This window comes from Pinus tabuliformis, chromosome 2_1 (genome assembly GCF_031772625.1).
Source record: "Pinus tabuliformis cultivar Carrire ecotype Pingquan chromosome 2_1, CPIR1, whole genome shotgun sequence".
Classification (NCBI taxonomy): Eukaryota; Viridiplantae; Streptophyta; class Pinopsida; order Pinales; family Pinaceae; genus Pinus; species Pinus tabuliformis.
The window spans coordinates 308,969,242-308,995,477 of record NC_142299.1 but is presented as its reverse complement, the minus strand read 5'-3'; the positions used below and the strand labels follow the sequence as shown (position 1 = coordinate 308,995,477).

At 39.7% G+C, this 26,236-nt stretch overlaps 2 protein-coding genes across 2 annotated transcripts; both read left to right on the top strand.

Moving 5' to 3' along the window:
* Window positions 1-7,788: 7,788 nt before the first annotated feature.
* On the top strand, window positions 7,789-8,766 carry LOC149200064 (uncharacterized). Its single transcript, XM_089400833.1, has one exon. The coding sequence runs from the start codon at window positions 7,789-7,791 to the stop codon at window positions 8,764-8,766; it is 978 nt and encodes a 325-aa protein (XP_089256959.1).
* Window positions 8,767-12,854: 4,088 nt separating this feature from the next.
* Window positions 12,855-13,352, top strand: LOC149200063 (uncharacterized). The gene has a single exon (XM_089400832.1). It carries the CDS (start codon window positions 12,855-12,857, stop codon window positions 13,350-13,352), a length of 498 nt encoding a protein of 165 aa, XP_089256958.1.
* Window positions 13,353-26,236: the final 12,884 nt, after the last annotated feature.

Genomic DNA, 26,236 nt, shown 5'->3' with positions numbered 1-26,236 from the left:
AGTTTATTTTTCTGGTCCTTTATGTTGATGACATCTTGCTTGTTGCAAATAATTTAAGTATATTGCATGAGACTAAACGAACTTTGAAATGAAAGATATGGGAGAGGCATCCTATGTGATTGGATATAGCGATTCAGATTTTGCTGGATGCATCGATACTAGAAAATCGACTTTTGGTTACCTGTTTATGTTTGCTCAAGGTGCCATATCATGGAAAAGTGCGAAATAGACTATCGTTGCTTCATCCACTATGGAGGCAGAATTTGTGGCATGTTTTGAAGCCACAATTCATGCATTATGGTTGCGGAACTTTATTTCAGGACTTGCGGTTGTCGACACCATTAGCAAGCCGCTGAAAATTTATTGTGATAACTCTGCAGCAGTATTTTTCTCAAAGAACGACAAGTACTCTAAAGGTGCCAAACACATAGATCTGAAGTATCTTGCTGTGAAAGATGAGGTTCAGAAACAAAGAGTGTCAATCATGCACATCAGGACAAAACTTATGATTGCAGACCCTTTGACGAAAGGGTTACAACCAAGACAATTTAAGGAACATGTTCAAAGAATGGGTCTTGGTTGTATTAATAATAATTGATGTGTGACATTCTGAGCTCTTTTATGTGTTTCTGATATACAATTATGTGTTTCTTGTTTTAATGAAGTAGTACGTATTTTATGTATTTTTAAACAAGAAAGAGTCTTATAAAGATATTATGTTTAATCATTATGATATAAGACATTATGTGGACCATTATGCTGTTTTATATAAATTATGAATATGAATTGATGAATTGCTGGTATTGTAGTATATGGAAGGGAATGCATTGAATTAATAGTGCACAACCGCCATAACTCTCAGCAATTTATCATAGTATGATGTTCAACACTTAATATTATGAATAATCGGGTCAAGTGGGAGAATGATAGAAATCTGCAGTTTCTAATTTAAAGCATTAGATCTTAAGCGTTGAATTGGTATATGATGGACGTACCAGATTAGAGTTAAATAATATATAAAGGATTGGGTCCTCTCTCTCCCACACACAAGAGTTGCATTCTTCTCCATCAAGAAGCACATAAAGGAAGTGAGGGCAAGAGGAGAGAAACTGAATTATGAAGAAGAGGAACAGTCAGGAGTCAGATCAAAGTAGACGGCAGCCATTACATCTTCCGCTGTTAATCAAGGTATGTCATCTATCATATTAAGTTCTGTTTGTGAAATATTCGGTATTGATGATCTTTGGGCTGTTAATGGAAATTTTTACACTGCATAGGTATTTTTTGGATGGCTTTTGCGGATGGCTACTGTATAGGAAGTTCAACCAATTCTCAAGTGTTATTTCTGATTATTGAATCTTATTTTTGTATTCTTTAAAATTATGTTTTTTATTTAATGTGTAATGTGTATGAGCAATGTAAAGTGTTCTGCAAAGTCAGATTCTCTTGGGTCTTGGGTCAGACTCTCTTTCATAAAGCTGACCAGTGAGTTTTATTCTTTTAATACAAACATTACCATTTTTATTAGTTTAGAAGGGTAGAATTACAAATGCTTATGTAGTAAATGACATTTAAAAAAGTGAGATTGTAGTAGAGCATTTTAGATGTGCCTTTTGAGTGGGAATTTAAAGATATACATGTGAGAAAAATTACCAATTTAAGTTATTTTAAATATTTTTTTAGTGTATAAATAAATTTAATGCTATGGAAAATTATAACGACACTTAATTTTTATGAATTATTTAACTGAAATTTAATATTCTAAATTTTTTTTACTGCATTTTAATGTTATTATTATCATTAATATAAACCATCTGTTTCCATACACCAAATACTAGATACTCGTTATGGTTTGGAAGACTTAAATCCCATTGATGAATGTCTTTGTTATTATCATTAATGTAAACTATCTGTTTCCATACACCAAATACTAGTTATGGTTTGGAAGACTTAAATTAAATTCCTAATGAATATCCTTTAGAATGTAAAAGGATTTCGTAATAGCTCCTGGTTCTATATTACCCTCTTTAATTTTTTTAGGGGTTGTTTATCGATTTTAAATATTAAAGAGGTAATATTAATTTCAAATAGTAAACAGGTATGTCAATTTCAAATATTAAATATCTTCGTTAAAGGTGCATGGAATTTTGTAATATTAAATATCTTTGTTAAAAGTGCATGGAATTTTGTAATATTTATATTATTATAATGTAGTAATTAGAATGTGATTTATTTAAGTAATCATAATATATGATGATATAGGAAAAAAAAAATGGAAAAAATAATATTAAAAAAATAAATAAATAGATTGAATACCAATTTAATTTAAATAATTTTAGAAGTTTTAGGTTATATATAATTCAGAATATTTAAAGTATTATGATCAAAATGATAGATAAAATGATAGATAATATTAGATTAAAATTATGTGAAATTTGTTTTTCTCTTATAATACATTTTGGGATTTGTGACAATACATCTCACAAAATTGTGTTTAAAATTAAAATTAAGAGGATTATTTTTTTTAGACTTTTGGATTTATTAAATTATTATTTTTGTGCACTCAATATATAAAATGTAGAAAATAGAGGAAAAAATAAAAATATAATCACTCACAATTAAAATAACACAAGATATAGCTCTGCGAGGAAAACCCTGCACCTAGGGTTTAGCACTGATCTGAACAGGTTCACCAACAGTTCTGGCAGCGCACAGAGACCGATTAGTTGATCTTCTTCTCAGAGGCCATGTACTGGCCCGACAAATGGCAGACGGGTGGTCCACTGGGACCCCAACTTACAGGCAAATAGTCATGCAGAAACACAAAGCACGTGAAGGTTTCAATATCTCTGGGTTTGAAGCCCGAAAAGACAGCTCTGGGACAAGCAGCGGAAGAGCAACCCAGTGGCAGAAAGATCCAAATCACGGATCAGAGATGCCAGTAAAAGTCAGTGACAGACAGGAGAAGCACGGGAACAAACCGAAAGCAGGCCAAAACAGCTCAGATCCAATAATCACTCTGTCAGATGAAGAAAAGGAACATAGGGAGGGACAACGCCCTATAGAAAATGAGGATAAAACGAAAGCTTCCAACCTCAGCCCCAAAAATACCCTGCAAGGAGTCTGCAAACCCAAAAAGAAGGAAGCCCTCCATGTGGTCTTCTCAGATCCAGACATTCAGGCCTACAGAGACCACATGATGGAGCATGCAATCATATGTAAGTTTATGGGACTGTGGCCAACAGAAAGAGCTCTCTGCCAATGGATCAAGCAGCACTGGCGACCAAAAGGTGATGTCAAACTACATCTTGGAGCTAAAGGTTTTTTTACTGTTGTCTTTTCTAACCTAGAAGACAAAGATAGGGTCTTCGATGGAGGGCCTTACTTCCTTTCATCAGCAGGCCTCTACATGAGGCCATGGAAGGCGAACTTCGTGCCTGAAAAGGAAACCTTCACCCAAGTCCCTGTGTGGATCCGCCTCTTCTCATTACCTATCGATTACTGGGGCCTAGCGACCCTAAAGCTCATAGGAGACCGACTTGGCACCTTCATTAAAGCCTCGGAGGCAACGATGCAAAGGAAGTACACTTCCTGTGCCAGGATCTGCGTCGAAATGGATGTCTCAGGTGCCTTACATGAAGGATTGTGGCTAGAGTTCAGAGATGAAGATTACTTTCAAGCAATCGACTATGAACAGATCCCCTTCCGGTGTAGGAAATGCCATGAACACGGTCACCTTGTCATGGAATGCCCATTAAACAAACCAGTGGAAGATGCCAAGCTTGAGCAACCAACCAAGAACCAGGAGGTTTTTAAAAAGCCAAAATCAAGACAAAGGGCCTACAGGAAAAGAATAAACAAAGTAGTGATAGATCCCAGCAAAACCCTCAACCCCTTCAGCATTCTGGACTTAGAATCAGACTCGGAAGGTAACAACAAAGAGACAAAGCTACCAGAAGCTCCTCAAAAAAATATGACAGACCATAGATCAACGGATGCAGAGGAAACCACTGAAAATACAGAAGTACAAACGCATGAAGTAGCAGATGAACGAGATGAAGACACAGACATGCTAACCAGTGATGGGGGAAGCGAAGATCTGGAACTCAATGAAGTTCTAGAAAAAGAAGGGGTAAATCTTCCAGACATGGAAAATCACTGGAGAACACAAGGGCTGGAAAATATCTCGAAGGAAGAAATAAAGAAGATCAACGACCTCTTCATAGCAAGACAACAAGTGGAGCTAGATAAGCAAAAGAAAAGATTAGGAATCATGAAAGGCACAGGTAACCAATCTAAAAGCCTTTTTCTTCATTCATTAGGACGGAAGCAAAACAAGAGAAGAGGCCAAAGGACAAATGGAGAGGTTCTTCGTGATTTGGGTATCCTAATGATCAATTCAGGCAAAATGAAGGCTTTACACGCCTTCCCGTCCTACCAATAACCTCATCATTATTAATGAAAATCATCTCCTGGAATACAAGAGGGCTCAACAGCCAAGTCAAACAAAGACTTCTCAAGAGGAAGTTACAACAGGAAAGGCCAGACATTATGCTCATTCAGGAAACAAAGTGTGCCACTAATCAGCTGGAGAACATCACCAAAAAGCTAGGAAAAACTATCAAATATATAGACATAGCCAGTCAAGGATGGGAAGGAGGCATTGCAACCCTCTGGGACTCCAGAGTAATCGAAATCACCTCTATGGAAGCTACTAGATCATACATTGCCACAGAATTTCAATTAACAGGTAATTCTGAAACCTACCTCTGTATAAATGTCTATGGGCCACAGCGTTTAGAAGATAAAATTTCTTTCCTGAACTCGCTAATGAAGTTAAAGCTAAGATACCAACATTCAAAGATCATAATGGGGGGGGGGGGGGGGGGGGGATTTCAACATGATTACCTCCCTCCTGGAAAAAAAAGGAGGCCTTAGGCGACTGAATAAAGACTCAGAACTCTTTGTTGACTTCATGGAATCCGCCCAACTGGTCGACATCCCCCCAAAAAATGGGCTCTACACTTGGAACAACCGAAGAGGAGGAGAAAATAGGATAGCCTCTCGCCTTGACCGTTTTTTGATCTCAGAAAACATATTACTGGAAGGAACAACAGTTGACTCTGATATCCTCCCCAGTGGGGGATCAGACCACTGGCCCATCGCCCTGGAAGCTGCCTTTCTAGAGACCCCCAAAAACAGGCCTTTCAGATTTGAGAAATTCTGGCTAACTCACCCAAATTTTCCAGATCTGTTGAAAAAATGGTGGGAAGAGCCCAGGAATATAAGGGGGACCAAAATGTTTAAACTCCAGTCCAAACTAAAGCACATCAAACACAAAATCAAGGATTGGAATGCAACCAAGTTTGGTAATATTTTCCAGGAAAAGCACAATATAGAAGACCGACTAAGTCAAATTCATAAAGACTGGGCTTTGGGGATTAACAGGGAGGACTCAAATGAACAGGAAAAGATCCTAATGCAGAAATCGCAGCTCCGCTGCCAACAGGAAGAAATCCTTTGGAAGCAAAAATCTCGCATCCAATGATTGAAGGAGGGAGAGCAAAAAACACAAAGTTCTTCCATAGATCGATGATGGATTACAGGGGGGCTAATAAAATCCTTAAGCTTACCAATGCATCTGGAGAAGTTATTCAAAACCACATTGAGATCTCAACTTTGCTTACTAGTCACTTTAAGCAAATTGCCCAGGAATCTCAAGAAGATCGATCGGGAGCCAGAGAGGAAATAATACAGGCCATACCCCAAATCATTACTCCAACACAAAATGCCTCTTTGTTAAGAAAGATCTCAATGGAGGAGGTGGAGGAGGCTGTTAAAGACATGCCAAATGATAAAGCACCGGGACCAGATGGTTTTACTATAAACTTCTACAAAGCTTGTTGGCCAACAGTCAAAACAAAGGTCTGGGAAGTAGTTGAAGATTCAAGACGATCTGGCTCAATTCTTAAAACCCTAAACTCTACTTTCCTAGCCCTAATCCCCAAAGAAGAGGAAGCCCGAACTCCGAAAAAGTTTCGCCCCATAGCTCTGTGCAACGTGATTTATAAAATCATCTCTAAGGTCATCGCTAACAGACTTAAACCAATCCTCCCTGACATCATCTCGGAGGAGCAATCAAGCTTCGTGGAAGGCAGACAAATTCTGGACAACATCCTCTTGGCTCAGGAGATGATACATACTTTGCAATCCAGAAAAATCCCTGGTATGATGATTCAGCTCGACCTTTCAAAAGATTTTGACAAAGTGAATTGGAATTACCTGGAGGCCACCTTAAGTGCTTTTGGTTTCGACATTCGGTGGATCAAATGGATTCTCGCTCTTATCAAGTCAACAAATTTCTCTATTTTGGTTAATGGATCCCCCTCGGCCCCCTTCTCTCCTTCCCGCGGCATAAGGCAAGGAGACCCGCTGTCCCCCTTCCTTTTTGTGATCCTCATGGAAGGGCTTAGCAGATATATTCACAGAGCCAAAGCGGAAGGGAAAGTTAATGGATTGCGCCCTCTCCCCTCCACCCCTGCAACTACTCACCAGCAATTTTCCGATGATAGTATGCTGCATGGCTCTCCAACTGTCAAAGATGCCAAGGCTTTCAAATCCATCTTATCTCTATTCAGCATGGCATCAAGTATGGACATAAACCACTCCAAATCGACTACTTTTTTCTTTAATACTCATGTTTCAATTCAGAACCATCTTACCAACATCCTAGGCTTTCGAAAAGGTTCTCTACCCTCGAAGTACCTAGGAGCCCCACTCACCACCAAGCCATGGCAAAAGTTTCATTGGGAAAGGCTCATAGCAAACATGGAAAAAAGATGCAAACATTGGACACACAGGGCTCTTAATTTTGCGGGACGCCTAGTTTTAAATAAAGCCATTCTGCAGGCCATCCCTCAGTATATGCTTTCTATCCTCCCGGTGCCTAAAGCCATCCTGCAGAAAATTTGATCCATACAAATATCCTTTTTATGGAGTGGCAGCGCAGAGAAGAGGAAATGGGCCCTCGTGGCCTGGGATAAGGTCTGTAAACCGAAACTAGCTGGAGGTTTAAACCTATGAGCGAAGCTGTGGTGGCGCTGGATGAAGGAGACCAACCTCCCCTGGGCCAGACATTGGAAGGAGAAATACACTCCTAACTGCAGAGACCAGGACCTCATAAGACTTCAGGAATTGCCAGAAGGTTCCCCAATTTGGAATTTGGCAAAAAAGAATAGAAATCTAATTCAAGAACACAATTTTTGGGAGATCCGTAATGGGAAATCTGCCCTCTTTTGGGAAGACTCCTGGCAACAGCACCCAAAGCTTGAAAACCCAGATCTTGAAGCGTACAAAATTAACTGTCAGAACAGGGGAAAGCACTCCGTTCATCAATACTGGAACCCCGATAGCCAGGACCAGGAATGGAGAGAATGGTCCCTCCTAGACGTAGAAAGCCCTAATGAAGAAAATAATAACCTTCAAAATCTACTCCTAATCTTAAACAAACGAAAAATTAGAATAACCATAGATGAGGACAAGCTGAGATGGGGGCTGAAGGGCAATGGCAACTTCACCCTTAAAGAAGCCAGAAGGTAGATGGAATTCTCAGAGCAGGGGGAGGACGCATCATGGTTCAACAAGGCTTGGGATCCCCTCTTTTGGCCAAAAATTCAAACTTTTCTATGGCTTCTCATGCGGCGAAATACCCTCACTTGGGAAAACCTGCAGAAAAAGGGCTTTGAAGGTCCTTCTTTTTGCCCTATGTGCAACCAAGCCCCAGAAACCATGAACCACTTATTCAATACCTGCGAGTGGGCAAACCACATTTGGCAAGAGATAGAAGCTATCATGCAGCAAAACAGCAGAGACTTGGACTCCATCCATAACACCATTAACAATTGGCCAAGCAATTATTCAGAAAATCCTCAAATCAACAATATATGGAAAGTTCTACCAGGTTTTATTACTTGGACATTGTGGAAAGAAAGAAACAGAAGGATTTTTCAAAGCGAACACAGGAATATTGAGCATTTGAGAATTACCTTATTTCAGAACATCCGCCAATTAATCCTGGTAAAAAGTAAAGTTGACCCAGCCAGCCAAATCTCGCCGGAGGACCAGAGAATCCTAAATGCCTTCAACATTTGCACTGACCAAAGTCTCGTCCCCCAGGCCAAACATCATAACATCAACAATACACTAAAAGGATGGACTCGACCCCCTGAAGGTTTTCTGAAGTTAAATTTCGACGGGGCCTCGAAAGGTAACCCGGGCCCAGCTGGTATAGGAGGCATCATCCGAAACCAGTCAGGCGAAATTCTCCATATATACAGCAAAGCGCTGGGTGAGGGTACCAATAACGAAATGGAATTCGCAGCAATGGAAAAGGGGTTAAAAATCCTCCATAGAAACCAAACAGAAAACGCAGTAATTGAGGGCGAATCTGAGATTGCCATAGCAATGGCAAAGAAAATATATGGGGGCACTCCAATAAGCAAAGTAACTAAGCACTGGCGCCTGTCCATGGTCACAGACAGTATCGGAAAACTGCTTGGAGGAATGAAAGGCCTCATCTTCCAAGCGGTAAGGAGAAAGGAAAACTCAGTCGCCGACCACTTGGCTAACCACGGGATCAAACACCCAGCTGAAATGGTGGACAACTGTTGGCAGATGGTGGAAAATCATCATTTAAAAGACCGATGCTCTCAACTCGCTCGATTAGATTTAGCGACTGCGGAAAGGGCAGGTCGGCAATCTGATTAACAAATTTTCATAAGTATATGGATAGGCCGACGGGACTGGTGCCATCAACTCCTAACAACTACCGCAGGACAAGCCGGTTGAGGGCATTAATGAGCATAGTAGGTTACAGGGATTTGTACAGGTTCATGATCCAGGATGACATAGGCCTCCGCAGAAGCGCTGGACGGAGGGACACGTGGCATGCTCAAGACCGAGCAGGAGGTGGCGAAGGCAAACATTCCCAATCAATGAAAAGCCCCTCCAATTTTTTGCACAACTACATTTATGGTGATCAGATAGGAAATGAACACGCCGCGATCCACTCCCCTGCCCGAAACCTCCCCGCCAATTTCTAAATAATTGCTCCTGCACTCTCTTAGAGCATCATGTTTTATGTGCTTAGGAAGAAGAGACTCCATCTCTGCATTAGTGTTCAGGAGAGTATCAGTCACGAAAGGTTTCTCATGGCGGGCGAGAGCAGCCGAAACCAGTCGGAAAACAGAGATTTGCAAATGGCCCGAGATTTGTTCGAGCGACGAACATCTCAGAGGAATAAGCGGAAAATCATAGATTTGGAGGCCTCTGCGCAGGAAGAGGAAGCCAAGCTCTCTGATCATCAACTCAGCCAAGAAGTCGACTGGTTGCATGACCCTGGAAAGCCTAGCACTAGAGCAACCCAATTCGTCCGTACTCAGGCAGAATCATGGCGCATGAAGACCATCTTGGCAAAGGCAATGGACGTTCAGGGGGAACAGGTGGACCAACTTCACACGCTCCAACAGTTTGCAGCCACGATGACGAAGGACCACATGGCAGTGGTCGAGAGCAGCGAGTTTAAACTCTGCGCAATGCATCAGGAGATGGATTCAATTAGCAAAAAGCTCTCTGTTCTGATCAAACTCCTCCGGAAAGTTATTGAGCAGGACAGCAAGCCCGCTGATCTGCAGAAGGGAGGTCCGTCGTGCATTCACCAGGCTAAGGCTTCCAGGCACAGTGAGGCGCATGCAGCCCCTAACTCCCCCAACAACTCTGATTAGTCTTCCATGTCCCTTTGTTGGACTTTGTTATATTTTTCTGTTACTGTTTTTCCAGCTCTATGATAGCCAGTTTTTTTTGGCCCAAGTCACCCTGCGTGGTGTACTCCTCGGTAGCACTAGGTTCTATATGTCTACTATAGTTCTATCTTCCTGTTTCACTCTGTTGCTATCGAGTAAGGCCTGCTATGCAACCAGTAATCTGCTTCGGCAGAAGTTTTGTACTATATGTTACACTTGTTAATACAAAAGCTTATTTACACAAAAAAAAAAACACAAGATATGGCTTGGGAAGCTTTTTTGGGAGAAAACTCAGTTATATGGTGAGGTTGTTCTTCTCTATTTTTTTCTGAATGGAAATGGATGCAAGTAGAAAGAAGTGAGACTGGTGGTCTGTGTGCTGCTATAGTATATAAACCCTCTCTATTTTCTCTCTCTTTATCTGATCTAAGTTACTTTTCTCATCTATGGAACAAAATGCACTAAAATATAATGAAACCCTTTTCCTCCTAGTGGCCTAGTTATAACACAACTTGATATCCAACTAGGGGTTTAATTTGACTCATTTAGCCCTCAATATGAGTTGCAACCTAGACCCTACTAAAGTCATTTTCTTAGTTCCCACGTGAGTAGCCCCTTTTCCAAGAGTAATAGGGTTGGTGTGGCATCCTTTTGATTTATGGTTGTCAATTTCATTAGGTCAACTTAAAAGAGGGATAACTTTCTCATATGAGCTTCAATTGAGGAAATTATTGTGTTTTTGGAAAGGTATCCATGGAATCTAGGCTCACAATAAGATTGGGACCGTAAAAGTAGTCATTTGAGGCCTCAAAATGGCTCTTGAAGTTTTTCACCCAAATTTTTCCAAACTAGGATGACTGGTAGAAATTACTCCATTTTGTTGCTTCAAATTTTACACTCTAAAAGAATCAAGATGGATAAAAAATAATATATTAATCAAAACCAGATCTTAGCTCCCCTTTTTCAGAGGCTTTTGGTCCCCAAAAGGTTCTATTGAATGATGTGAGGAAATTTTTCTTCTACCTTCTCCCTGGAGTTGCATTTAGCCTTTCTCTAAAGTTATCCCTTGAATGCAATATTCCAAAGGTCATGATGCCCCTATATTCTATTTCTAGACCTTTTTCCAAAAATGTATCCTTTGTCAAATCTACTCTAATGCGAAAGAAAGTGCTCTGCAGCTAAAACCCTCATGGCGGTAAGGTGGTGCCTAAGGAAGTCGTGAAGGAAGTGTGGAAAACCGACTCAGACCAATCCAGCAACAACTGACAACGGCCAAAGCAACAAAGGTATGACAGAAGATGTTAGGAGGGGAGAGATCCCCTCCTACCGAGATACGGCGGTAGGAGACAGATAGAGTAGCCAGGAGTCAGAGGAACGGAATAACACGAGCCCGGTGCTAGGAGCTGCCTAGCAATCAGGCTGCAGAGGAAAGTGCCTGTCATGTACAACAGAGAAACCCAGATATGTGATCCCAACGAACAAGCTGGAAAAGTATCGAAGTTACATGAGGGAACATTCCCTTATCTGCAAGTTTGTCGGAGTTTGGCCATCGGAAAGAGACCTCACCAAGTGGATACAGCAGAAATGGCAGCCCCAAGGCCACATCGAGCTCAAGCTGGGAGCGAAAGGCTTCTTTACGGTAATCTTCTTTAACCTGAAAGATAGAGAAAAGGTATTTGATAATGGCCCATATTTTTATAATAATGTTGGTCTGTTCATGCGCTTCTGGGAAGATTGCTATAACCCTGACAAAGAAACCTTTCTGGCTGCTCCTGTTTGGGTCCACTTATTTGGGCTCCCCATAGACTTCTAGGACTCGGATATCCTGGAAGGAATAGGCAACTCAATAGGAAGCTTCGTGAAAATAGCAGAAACTACAAAGAAAGGTAGATACACCTTGTATGCCAGGATCTGTGTCTACATGAACCTAGCAAACCCCATCCCTGACACCATAGAGCTTGAATATCATGAAGAAATTTGGTAGCAGAACATAGACTATGAACACATCCCGTTTAGGTGTCGCAGGTGCCATATCCATGGCCATCTAGCAAAGGAATGTCCAATAACCAGGGAGGAAGAAGAAAACAGAGGGCCCCAAAAAAAAAGAAGAGAGAGCCGGACCAGGAGGAATTCCAAAAGAAACCTAGCTAAAAGAAAAGCCCAGAGTGAGACACCAGAACAGGACAAGGAAACCGATGAACAAACTGATCGGATGGAGACAGACCTGGAGTCCAGTAGGGAGGACCTAAGCCAGGAAGAGGAAGTGTTGGAAAAATTGTTGCATGAATGGAAGAACCCGGATGAGAGGTTTATTCCCAAAGAACAAAAGAAGCTGTATACTAAAACCTTCCAACAATACAAAACCAAACTAGAAAAGGCAAAGCCTCAACAGAAGAAAACCAAGAGACTCAAAAGGAAAGCAGATCAGATCAAAATGGACAAAATAAAGGGGGGAAAAGGAGGAAGAAGAAACATTAAGGACTCCATACTACTCATGGGAGAAATGTCAGTCAATACTGGAAAAGTAGTCCCGCTATCAGCGATGTTCCAAACCCTCTCCCAAGTTAACCAATGATTTTGACATCGTAGAACATCAGAGGCTTAAATAGCAAAGGAAAACAGAGACATCTGGCAGCACGACTCAAAAAAGACAAACCTCAGATTATGCTTCTCCAGGAAACCAAAGTCCCAGGCTAGAAAATGGATGAAATTTTCAATAAAATAAAACCAAGATACGAACATGTCTCTATAGATCCCAAAGGAAGTGCAGGAGGGATAGCTATTCTCTGGGACCCAGCTGAAGTCCTCGCCGACTGGTGGATAGGAATGCCAAGAATCCTCACTGGGAGATTCAGACTAATAGGACAAAGTGAATGGGTGGTAATCTCGGCTGTATATGGTCCCCACACCCGTGCAGACAGAGACCTGTTCCTCAATCAGCTGACTAAGCTTCGAAGTTTTCACCAGGAGCAGAGATGGATCCTGGCAGGAGACTTCAACTTAATCGCTTCTTAAGAAGAGAAAAAAGGTGGAATAAGTAGGGAAGACCCAGAAATGGAAAGATTCAGAGAAGTGCAGACAGAATTAAGAGTGGTTGACATCCCAACCATAAACGGGAAATTCACATGGAATAACAGAAGAGGCAGGTCCAAACAGATTGCTTCAAGACTGGACAGATTCCTCATCTCAGAGCACATAATCGGGCTGGATATCTTCTATGAAGCCTCTATCCTACCCTCAACAGGGTCGGACCACTGGCCAATAAAGTTGGAAATAGCCTTAAATAATCAGAACAAAAAGAGACCCTTCCGGTTCGAGTCCTTTTGGCTCAGAGCCCCTGACTTCCTAGACAAAGTAAGAGGCTGGTGGCAGGATAGCAAAAGTGGAAAGGAGGGCCGCAGAAAAATGCACTCATTTCAGCTAAGGCTCAAAGAAATTAAAAGCAAAATCAAAAAGTGGAACAAGGAAGAATTTGGCAATATCCAACAGGAGCAGGGCAAACTCCAATCCAGAATGGAAAGAATCCAGCAGCAAATCATCTTGGAAGGTTGAAGTCAGGATCTGGCAGAGGAGGAAGGCAGAGTAATCACTCAATTAGAGGAAAGGCGAAAACAGGAGGAAATCCTGTGGAAGCAGAAATCCCGAATCCAATGGCTCAAAGAAGGAGACAAAAACTCCAAATTCTTCCACAAAGCCATGATGAACCATCGCCAACACAACAGAATCTTCTCCTTGAAAGACAAGGAGGGAAACAGAGTGACTCAGCAGGATGAAATAGAACATCTCTTGGTGGAGCACTTCAAAGGTATTCTCTCCGAACCAAATATCAACAGAGCTGAGGACATAGACAAAATCAGCCACCATATTCCTAAGAAAGTCTCCAGAGATCAAAACTTGGCCCTTCTCAGGGTAATCACCAAGGATGAACTGGAGGAAACAATAAACAAAATGGCAAAAAATAAGGCCCGGGGCCTGATGGCTTCACCATCGAATTTTATCAGGCGACTTGGAGCTTCATGGGAAATGATCTGCTTGATCTTGTGGAGGAATCTAGGTGCTCCAAGTGCATGCACCAAGGTTTGGATGCCACCTTCTTGGTGTTGATACCAAAGTCTGGCTGCTCAGAGGAACCGTAGGGTTTCAGGCCCATCTCCCTATGTAACGTTGTCTATAAAATCCTTGCAACTATCATGGTCAACAGGCTCAAGCCGATCCTACCGGATCTCATTGCCCCAAAGCAAACTGGCTTTGTCAAAGGAAGGCAGATCACAGATGGCATCATAGTTGCCTAGGAAGTGATTCATTCCTTGAAAAGCTCCTGTGCCCCAGGCATGCTTATCAAACTTGACCTGGCCAAGGCGTTTGATCGGCTCAGCTGGAACTACCTGGAAGGTATCCTAAAAGCCTATGGATTTGATCAAAGATGGATAAAATGGATCCTGTCTATGGTTAGCTCTCCTGTCATGTCAATTCTCCTAAACGGCTCCCCCTCTGAAGCTTTCACTCCCTCTCGTGGGCTAAGGCAGGGAGACCCCCTGTCTCCCTTCCTCTTCATCCTAGCCGCAAAAGGCCTAGGTAGATTGGTTAAGGCTCAGGTTTCCAAGGAACAGATAAAATGCCTCAGAATTTGCGGAGAAGACATTTCGGTCTCCCACCAGCAATTTGTAGATGACGTGATGCTTTACTGTCAAGCGACTCTAAAGAAGGCCCAAAGAATTATCAAATCCCTATCTCAATTCAGCAAAGCCTCCGGAATGGAGATCAATAAAGATAAATCGGAAGTGTTTTTCTTTAACACCTCCTTGGCAGCCCAAAGATTCCTGGCTCATACTCTAGGCTTCAACAGGGGATCCTTCCCATCCAAATACCTGGGTATCATGCTACATGAGCACCAATTCCGGTCGGCCAACTGGAATCTACTAATAAAGAAAATCCGAAATAAAATGGAGAACTGGACCCACCGCTCGTTGAATGCCCCAAGTCGGATAACCTTATTGAAAGCTGTTCTGCAGGCCATCCCAAATTACCAGCTCTCGTGCCAAGCAATTCCAAAGACTGCAAGCCAAAAGCTGGTCTCCCTGTTCAAAAACTTCCTCTGGCAGGGGACCAGCAAAACAAGAAAGTGGGCCCTTATCTCATGGGAGTGGCTTTGCCGGCTCCCTAAAGATGGCGGTCTAGGACTCCGCGACCCCTTCGTCCTCAACCAAGTTATGGGTGCGAAGCTCTGGTGGAGGTGGCTTCAGGGTGGCCCTGACCTATGGAAGGTGCTATGGGAAATAAAATACAGCACGGCAGGGGAAATCGAAGAAAGACAGAGAAGCACGACAAAGACCAAAGGCTCTGCAATCTGGAACCTAGCGAGAGGCAACAAGGATCTGATAAGGGAGCACAGTTTCTGGGAAATTCGGGGAGGGGACAAAGCCAGATTCTGGGAGGAATCCTGGCAGCAACGAGACCGTCTCATACAAAAAGACAACCTCCATGTCATCCTTGCCTTCTCGTCCTAGGCCGGGGCTTCAACTGTCGGCAACTTCTGGAAGCCTGACGAGGCTGGATACTGGCGCAATTGGAAATTTAAAGAGGACTAGGAAGGAGCGCCAGAAACCGACAGATGGCAAGACTACTATACAGAGATGGCTTCTCGGAAAATAGCAAGGAAAACAGGGTCTGACATTCTCAGATGGGGCAAACGCATTCAAGGAAATTTCACAATAGCAGAAGCCTACCACCTTAATAGCAACCAAAATCATCAACCGGAAACAAATCAATGGAAAAATCTTTGGGAAATCAAGCACTGGCCTAAAATCTCTTTTTTCATTTGGACCATTCTACACGGTAGAGTGCTCACCTGGGACCAGATTCTGCGGAAGGGAAGCCAAGGCCCATCCCGCTGCGCCCTCTGCTTCTCCCAAGAGGAAACCATGGAACATTTGATGAACCGTTGCTCCGTCAGCTCCTCCGTGTGGGAAAACCACCGCAAATTGTTTGAGCACCAACACAGAAACCAACAAAACATCGTAAGCACCATTGTCAATTGGCCGAAAAAGCCTTACCTGAACCTGGTGGTCAACCGTGCCTGGCTCCTTTCCGCCGGATTCCTCCTCTGGAATATCTGGAAAGCTCGGAATGGGGCCATCTTCAAATCAGAAACCCGAACCCCCGCAACAATCTGGGAGCAATTCATTAGAAACACTCGGGAAACAATCCTATCGGAAAGCTGGAAGGACGAAGATTGGCAGGTTTTGACTACGGAAGAAACAATCCTGAATAAACTAGAGGTCAGACAGAGTATGGTCACCAGAGGGGGTTCTCGAAAAGAACTGGCCAAAGCAGTGGCCGAAAGCAACCAGTACAGGCACCCCCCACAAGGATTCATAAAATTAAACTTCGACGGCGCTGCAAAGCACAACCCAGGAGAGGCCGGCATTGGAGGAGTCTTTAGAGATGCCGAGGGTAACACTCTAAGAACTTTCGTGATGGACTGCGGGGAAGCTTCGAATAATGAAGCCGAGCTGCACGCCCTGAAGCGGGGCCTGGAAATAGCTCTTCGGGTCAACTTCAAACGTCTCCAAATTGAGGGGGACTCGAAGCTGGTAATTGACATGGTTAGGAAGCTCCAGCAGCAACAACCAGTGGAAAGGATTAGCAAAAGCTGGAGAACTGCTTGGCTGGTTGGCGAAATTGGGAAGCTCCTTCCCAAAATAGACTACCTCCTCCCGACTCACACCAGGCGTGCAGGTAACAAGCCGGCAGATTGGCTTGCGAATTGGGGATGCCGGAACCGGGGCAAAGAAATCGACAGCGAAGGTCTGCCTCATCTGCACCAGGAGGAGAAAGCTCAACTTCAGCAACTGCTAAAAGTTGATAAAGGTGGGAATGGCATGAAGGAGATGAATGGTCAGGATCAGGCGGCACGCAGCGGAGGCGGAGATAATCTCCAACAGCAGGGATCGGACAGCTCATCTGTGGGAAAAGGCAGAGGAGAAAGGCAGGCACAAGTTGGGTAGGTGATGGGGCATGGAAAGAATGGCCGAATGAACGGAGGGGACGTGCGAGCTGAGACAACATTAAGGAATGATCTAGAGCCAACTCTGGAATTCGGGATAATGGACAAAGGAAGGACGATAGGTGGCACCAGGAGTAAAGGAAGGCTACGGCAAGAGAAGCCAGACGGAGGTTGGAATAATGAAGCATAAAGTGGAAAGGTCAAGTCACGCCACTTCCCGAGATGGGGAAGCCGGAATGCGTGACGGAAAATTAAACGGCCAAGCGGAGGCCGGAATTTCAACTATCCAAGTGGCGACCCGTTCGACACGACAACGAGTTAATAAGCCCGAGGAAATAGATGGCAGGCTCATTCAACTTGGTAAGAACGAGGAAAAAGAACGTAAAGACGCCTGCTCACCTCTGCGACCGACCCTCCTCCTCGGTCTCGGCAAGAAAAGGTGGTATGTTTCCTACAGTCCTCTTCCTTCAGACATGCATGCTTGTTTCTCTGTTCTCTTGGTCTGGCTGGATATGCTCTGGCCTTGCGTGCAGACTCCCTGCTGCTGCGACGATAAGGGCCCCCCGGGCTCTTTTGGTTTCTCCTTTCCCAACCCCGTGATGGGAATGTTTTGATTTATGCTAGTTTTGCGTCCTGCTCTGAGAGTCAGGCTGTGTGGGGGGCTTCGCCGGGCTTCGTCACGCTTCTGGAGGGTCCTCGCACCCCTGGTCTTTTCTACTCTCTGGCCTTCTTCCGTGGTTGGCTCCTCTTCTGCTTCTCCCTTCTGCTGGCCAAGGCCGTCAGGTTTCGCTGCTTCGCTGGTCGGGGGGTTCTCCAGGATCCTGTGAGATGGTGGTGGGTCTTCAGTCGTCGTGCCCATAATGGAATTGCTCCAAGGTCCCGGGCGTCCATTCATGCTGAGTTCGTCGTTACAATGGAACAAACCCCGATTGTGTTCCATCTCTCTCGCACTGACCTTTGGTTTTCTGCTGTGACAGGTTGGAAAGCTTCCTCAATTCCCAAGCCCCAGGCCAGAGGAAAGATGGCTCCAAGAAAGACCAGTTCTGATAAGAAGAGGGATGTTGGCACCAGTAGTCAATCAAACAAAAGGGGCAGGAAGCCCGACCTCGACAAACTCCTTCACCTGATTGATGGTTACATGACCGACATTTCTCCCGAGGTCCGCTCTCTTATCCATGAATGGGAGCGCGAGCTGAGGGAAATCAGCGCGAACCAAGAGATCCCCCATGAGGACTGGGAAGTAATCACGGACCCGGGCACCACCAGAGGCAGGAACACGCTATTCAATAGAACGTTACAATTCTATTGGATCATGAAGCATGTGGTCGGCAGGGCTATGGAGGTTAACCAGGCTGTTCGCGAAGAGGAGGATGAAGAGCGCAAACATGCTGAAGAACTCCTCAAACGCCAACTGACGGAAGAATCGGCCTCCATAAAGAACATTCTCCTAAAAGAGCTTGCGGCTGTCCAAGTCCAGGTTTCTAGAAACCACCTATTGCTAAAGGACATGGAGCAAATGATGCTGGAACTCAAATGGGCCATTGAGCAGAAGATCCTGAAGTCGGGCACTAACGACTCTAAGCCTGCCCCGGTTAATTTTTCGGATGAAGATTAGTGGTGTGTGTGTCTTCTCTACTGTATTTTGTGATGAATCTAAACTGTATCTGGGCACCGTATTATGTTACTGTAGTTAGCCTCGATTTCAATAAGCAGAACAATGGTTACGATAGGAAGAAGGAACTAAACATTTTTGAATTTTGGTCAGGCTTTAAGGCCAAAAGGTGGCGATCTGGTTTCCTTCGGGCAGACTTGCCACCCGAACTCTAGTTTGATGTATTTTTGTTGTTTTCCAAAATGAAGAATGCCTAACCTTACAAAAAAAAAATCTACTCTACAGAAGGTAGGACTTATTCCTCTTCCTTCTCCAAAATGGAAGGCTCATAGAGTTTTACATTCTCTACCTTCACTACTAAGTAAATGTGCATGTATGGTGTTAGACTGTGTTTCTACACTAATACCTCCTACATTTTATAGTATCTCAATGGGCCATATTGTAAAGCCCTTATTTTCTTACTAGACCTTGTAGCCTCTCCTCGTTCAACTACATCCATACCCTATCTCCTACCTTCAATGAGCTCTCTATTCTGTGTTGATCATGTATGGCCTTGTATTTCTCTAGTTATTTCTACAATTTCTCTTGTACCTATAGATGGATTTGCTCAACAATTGTTTATTCCCTTAAGGAAGATTGTACTTGACTCCTCCTTTCTATCCATATGCAATATCTAAAGGTGAAGGTGGAAAATATCCAAAAAAGGTTTCAAATGTTGACTTATTGGTAAAATTGTGGACTACTCTCTTGTAAGATTCATGTGTATATGTCATATTTTCATCTCAAGTCTTTAGATGATTTTTTACTATAACCCCTCAAAAGTTGCACCAATTTCCTTTGTTACATCCTTCGATATACCTGATGCAAATTACATAGGATTGAATTTTTTTATCAAGTTTTACATACATATAACATCTCATGAATAACTTATCAAATACTTAACTTATCATCAAATTTTAAAATCGCCATCATAAAATTAGGTAACCTTAGAAAAGGAATAGCAAATATCATAAAGAAATAATTATCAATGCAACTTATTAACATAGTGCATTTTGTTGTAGCTTTGCATCATTACATTGTTCAATTAACAGGAGCTTGTAAATAACATGTTGATTGATGTAATTTCAAATGTCGTTCAAGGTAAAAAAGATATTAAGATAACCAAATAGCAATCACATAATTGAACACTGATATGCCCTAGAAACCCAAAGGGAAAAACCAACAAACATTTATTTTATTAAATGTATTGTGAGGGAGTTCCCTCATCACTTAATGGAAATGGGGGAGTCATCCCTTGTCCATTATTGAAATTTTAAAAAGAAACATAATCTTTAATTCAAGAATAATTAACTAGCCACTAATACATTACTCATGATGTCATTTTTCTTAAACGCTTTACCCCACATTGCGGTAGGCTACCCCTTGTAAACTACTTTTGATGATCTTCCAATCTGCATGTAACACTAATTATACATATCAACCTCATTGCTTGCAATAATATTAGTTACAATCCATCTTCCGATAATTAAAAAATGGATAGATTAAAAACTATCAATCCATTCATCACGCAAGTCACAATTATTTCCTACAATTGCTATTGTCACCTAACATCATGATTATGTAAAATATCAATTTATCAAAAGCCAAAAATTCAATCTCTACTAGTTATAGGTTTTATGTAATAATTGCTAATAGTCTTCTATTCTTTATACATATTTTCATCTATCACTTTCTTGCACATGCATAATTAAACATACATCAAGTACAAGACAATAACTATTTAACACCTCCATTACCATATGCAAACCATACTATTAGGGTATTTAAAAGGTTGTAAAACCACAGTGTAGCCCACAAACCATGGTAATAATTCCTAGTTATATTTTTCATGTTTCTAAACCATGAGTATCTATCAACTTGATTCTTTCGATATAAATCCATGTTTACCAATACGAATTACAATTAATCTTGCTATTACAAATAGTATAAAATTCATCCATCCTTTATGTTTATTTTTTTTCAAATAAATTATATAAAACCATGTCTATCTATCCACACCTCTCACCTCTCATGCATTAGATAAAATGCATAAATATTATCAAAACATGGATATTTATATGTATTTTACATGCATTTATATGTATGTTTGAAAAGATGTTTATTTATCCATAAATGCATAAAGATTTAAAACATATTGTCTAATTAACTTATTACAAAAATATTCACTCATGCAAACCCATTTTTATGATATTAGTTGCAAATCTCTCACACCTATATATATAGCCTACAATAAAGAGCGTGAATGTTAACCCTATCCTTGTGCATACAAGAACCACCAAATATCTTCAAAGAAATTACCATAATTAAACTTGGCTCATAGTTTACTAATCTTTATACAAAAGAACATAGTTAACTTCTCCAAAAAAATAATATAGTTAAACTATCTTTTCCATATCATCTTTTCAGTGAAATTAACAAAATTAACTTATGCTATCTTTTCAAAAAAATTAAAAAATTAACAAAGTTAACTTATTTGTCTGCCCACATTAACGATACAATATTTTCACTGAAATCAATAAAATTAACTTATATTTATGTTCACAAAAACCATACTATATTTGCAAATAAATTAACAAAGTTAACCTATTCACTTTGTGCATAAGAACCCTGCAATATTTTTTCAAACAAATTAGCCAAATTAACTTATGCAATCGTTTCAAAAAAATCAATAAAATAGCCAAATTAAAATCCTAATTTCTTTGAAATAATTTAAGAGATGTAATTTACCGTTAGCTTTAACATTTATAAAATTTATATCGGAATTATATTTTTATAAATAAAATTATAATTTTTTATTATTTATTTCAATTATTTGTTTATTATATAAAACAAATTAACACTTAAATTTGCTTTTTAACATTCAAATGGTATAGATTATTTAACTCAATCTTACAATATAAGTAAATCATTTTAAAGTTTTTACACAAAATTAACCCAAAATAATACACCCTAAAAAAAAACATTTCATTTGATAGTTTTATATTTATAAACTATCAGATAACAAATGATTTGATCATCGAATTACAATAGTCATTTATAAAAATATAAAATGTACCCTCATCCTCATTTTCGAAAATTATAAGAAATACATTCGATCGTTATTGCCATGTTTATGCTAGTCGTTCTTGCCATGTGTCGTTGAGCATTCAACAGTAACGCGTCAAAGTCTTCCGAGCATATTTATATTTTTATTGTTATTACATTTATAAATTTATGAAATATAAATTATTGATTTCGATAATTTAAATTATAATTATCACTCATATATTGAAAACAATTTTTAACAACAATTACACCTGATATGGAAATATTACTTCAAACTATAAATATCTTAAATGTTCAATAACAAAAATGTTTGTATCAAGTTCACATCAATAATGTAACAAAGGTGATACAACACTTTGGGTTATTGTCATTGTCATAACTTGGACAGAGGGGAGGGGTTAAAACTGCTTATGACACTTTTGTGTGATAGAAAGGTTGTGAGGGTTAAAACTGCTTATGACACTTTTGTGTGATAGAAAGGTTGTGAGGGGTTAAAACTGCTTATGACACTTTTGTGTAATAGAAAGGTTGTGGGGGTTAAAACTACTTATGACACTTTTGTGTGATAGAAAGGTAGTTTATATCATGTCCAGAGTGATTAACTTTATGACGTTGGAGTTTGAAGGGCTTGTGCTCTTGCTAATGTGATGGCTTACAGGTTTATGTGGCAAATGATGTTTAGAAAGGTGGGATTACAAATGTTTGGGTAGCAAATGGCATTTAGAGCGGTGGGATTATAGGAATTCAAAAATATAATTGTTAGCAAAATTATGAATTAAATTTATTTTAAATATTTTTTTAATGTATAAATAAGTTTAGTATCATAAAAAAATTTCAATGACATTTAATTGGTTAAGATTTAATATTCCAAAAAATTCTTATTCTATTTCAATAAAAATTGATAAAAAATATTACAATAACAAAAGCAAAAAACCTAAACTAGATTACAAGGATTATTATTATTAAAAATATTCTTGTATGATGAATATATTTGTTATTATCATTAATATAAACCATCTTTTCCCATACACCAAATACTAGTTATAGTTTGGAATACTTAAATTCCTAATTAATATCTTTTAGAATGTAAAAGGATTCCATGATAGCTCCCCGTTCTATATTACAGTCTTCAATTTTTTTGGGGATGTTTATCAATTTTAAATGTTAAAGAGATTTATTAATTTCAAATATTAAATATCTTTATTTTTTTTGAAGGGGCATGGAATTTTGTAATATTTACGCTAAGAGGCACTTTACAATCTAGTATATGAGGGAAATGTTGTCATGTAACACAAACATAAAAAAATATATATGTGTCGGCTAATATATATTGTATATGAGGAAGATATAACGTTACTATATATGTGTCGGCTAATATATATTGTATATGTGGAAGATATGTGTAACGTTACTATATATGTGTTAGCTTGTATATATTGTATATGATGAAGATATGTGTAATGTTACTTTAAAATAAAAAAATTAATTATAAAAAAATATGAGGGAGATGTTGTCACTTAAAATTACATTAAAAAAAATATTAAAAAAAATGTGTCGACTAATATATATTGTATATGCAGAAGATATATGTAAGTTACTATACATGTGTTGGTTAATACATATTGTATATGCTGAAGATATGTGTACCATTACTTTGAAAAACAAAAAAACTAAATTAATTTAAAAAATGATATATACACAATTCAAAAAGAGATCTAAAAAGAGATCGATTAGCTTATTCATTGAATAAAAAAGAAAATTAGGTAAAGGAAGCAAGGATTCAAGGTAACTTTTGTGGCATTTCTGTAATAAGGTAAATTTGTATTTGGTTTCATTCAGGTTTTCAATTGTAGGAAGGTAAACTCAATATAATAGAAGGGGCTCAATAACATTAGTAGGAGTGAGGGGAAATATTGAGTAGAATGTAATATTGATTAGCTTATTCATTGAATAAAAAAGAAAATTAGGTAAAGGAAGCAAGGATTCAAGGTAAATTTTTTGGCATTTCTGTAATAAGTTAAATTTGTATTTGGTTTCATTCAGGTTTTCAGTTGTAGGAAGGTAAACTCAATATAATAGAAGGGGCTCAATAAAATTAGTAGGAGTGAGGGGAAATATTGAGTAGAATGTAATATTTTTTGTTCAGGTTTTCAGTTGTAGTAAGGGTAAACTCAATATAATGGAATGTGTTCAATAAAATTAGTAGGAGTGAGGGGGAATATTGAGTAGAATGTAATATTTAGGGTGGCGTGTGACCTGAAATATTAGGTAAAATTTAATAATATTACATTTTAATTAGTATTTTTCCACAAACTTGGCCACTATTTGTTAGGTGCAGGTAGTTATAAATATTGGGTAACATATAATATTGTAATATTATATTTTATGTAATCAATATATTTGTAACAATTAATATTGATGTGTTCCATCTATAAATTTAATTAATAAGCCAATAAAAACTTAATATTTACAATATGACAAGATTTTTAACCATGAATATTTACCATGGATATTATTAACTTTTAAGTAGGTTTTTTTACAATACCATGGGCCATACCCACAAGAGAAATATAGAGCGAAAAAGGAGGGAAGAAGACTATAATACCATGGGCTACTACCATCCGTCCATCTAGACTTTTGATTATTATGTTATGGATATAGGTTTTTAATTATTAAAATACCATGGGCCAATGCCATGGCTTATCAATACCACATGCCCAAAAACAATAACTTATTTCAAAATAAAAATATATCATTTTAATTTAATTTTATAACATTTTTTAATTAACTATAAGAGCAAAAAGGTTATAATTACTCTTGACATATCTAAACCCTCCATCCTCACGACTACTAACAAATGGTGATTTTAATAAATTAAAAAATGAGAATACTTTAATATATACATATGTGAAATTTATATGATATAAATAATATTATAAAGAACTAGGATAGATGCATCTTAACCAAGGATCCAAACGATCATAAAGCAAAGTGATTAACAATGATAGAGGAAAAATAGTGTGTGATTCTTTTAATTTTATTATTATTGTATTTTCTTTAACATGATTGATCCAAAATATAAGTTTAATATTTTACAACCAATTATGTTTTTTATTAATTTAGATACTTTCTTAAATACAATACATTGAGATCATATTTAAGAAAGAAAGTCAGATGGAAGGGGGAATAGAGTGTGGGAGAGAGACATAGAGGTGGGAGACACATTGAGAGAGGAGGGGGAGAGAGGGAGGGAGAGAGTTGGATTTGGAGGTGGAAAGAGAGGGAGTGACAAGGGAGAGATGGAGATGGAATGAGGGAGAGAGGAGACGAGGGAAGAAAGAGAAAAGGAGAGGATAAATATAGGGAAAGAAGGGGAAGAGAGAGACAGGGAGACATAGATATTGGGGGGGGGGGGGGGGGGGGAGAGGAGGAGAGAGAGAAGGAGAGAGGGAGGGAGATAGTGACAGAGTTGGAGGTTGTAGAGAGAGTGCGTGTATTATGGAGGGGGGGGGGGAGATGGAGGGAGGTGGGAGAGAAGGGGAGAGATAGAGGGGGAAGAGAGATGGAGTTGGAAGGGAAAGAAATACATAGAGAGAGAAAGGTGGAGATGTAGTGACAAGGGAGAGATGGAGAGTCAGTGACGGGGGGGGGGGGGGGGGGGAGAGAGAGAAGGCAGAGAGAGATAGAGGGAGGGGGAAAGAGATAGATAGATATGGAGAGATAGTGTGTATGTTTTTTGGGTGAGAAGGAGAGACAAGGGGAGATAGAGATATAGATGGAGGCAAAGAGAGAGAGAGAGAGAGAGAGAGAGAGAGAGAGAGGGGGGGGGGGGGGGGGGGGGAAGAGATAGAGAGGGAAAGGAAGATGGATAGATAGATATATAGATAGATAGAAACAGGGAGAGAGAGAGAGCGTGACATATGTTTAGGGGGTTAAGATAGAGAGACAAATAAGGAGAGATGGAGGGAGGTATAAATATAGATGGCAAGGGGAGAGAGGAAAGAAGAGAAAGATAGAGAAATTTAGGGAGAGGCAGATAGAATGAGACAGGGGAGAGGGAGGGGAAGAGAGAGAAGGAGAGGGGGAGGGAGGTAGACACATAATGGAAGGTGGAGAGAGAGGGAAGAAGAAAGAGTCTTAGAGAAAAATACATACATAGAAGTTAGATCTAGAAAGTCATGAATATTTAATATTTTCAATGTGGTTGTTGATTTCTAATCCTATTTGATCACATGCACTATATGCATTGATTTCAGTGTAGATGTTGATTTATAATTCTATTTAATACCTTACACTAGATGCATTGATTTTAGTGTCGATGTTGATTTCTACTCCTATTTGATTGCTTGCACAAGATGCATTGGTTTTAGTGTAGATATTTATTTATAATCCTATTTCACTGCTTGCACTAGATGCATTGATTTCAGTTTAGATGTCAATTTCTAGTCATATTTAATACCTTATAGTAGATGCATTGATTTCAGTGTAGATGTTGATTTCTACTCATATTTGATTGCTTGCATTACATGCATTGGTTTCAATGTAGATATTGATTTCTAATCCTATTTGATTTCTTGTACTAGATGCATTGATTTCAGTATAGATGATGATTTCTAATCATATTTGATTGTTTGCACTAGATGCATTAATTTTAGTGTATATGTTAATTTCTGATTTGATGCAATAAGATGTATGATGTACATTAATTTCAAA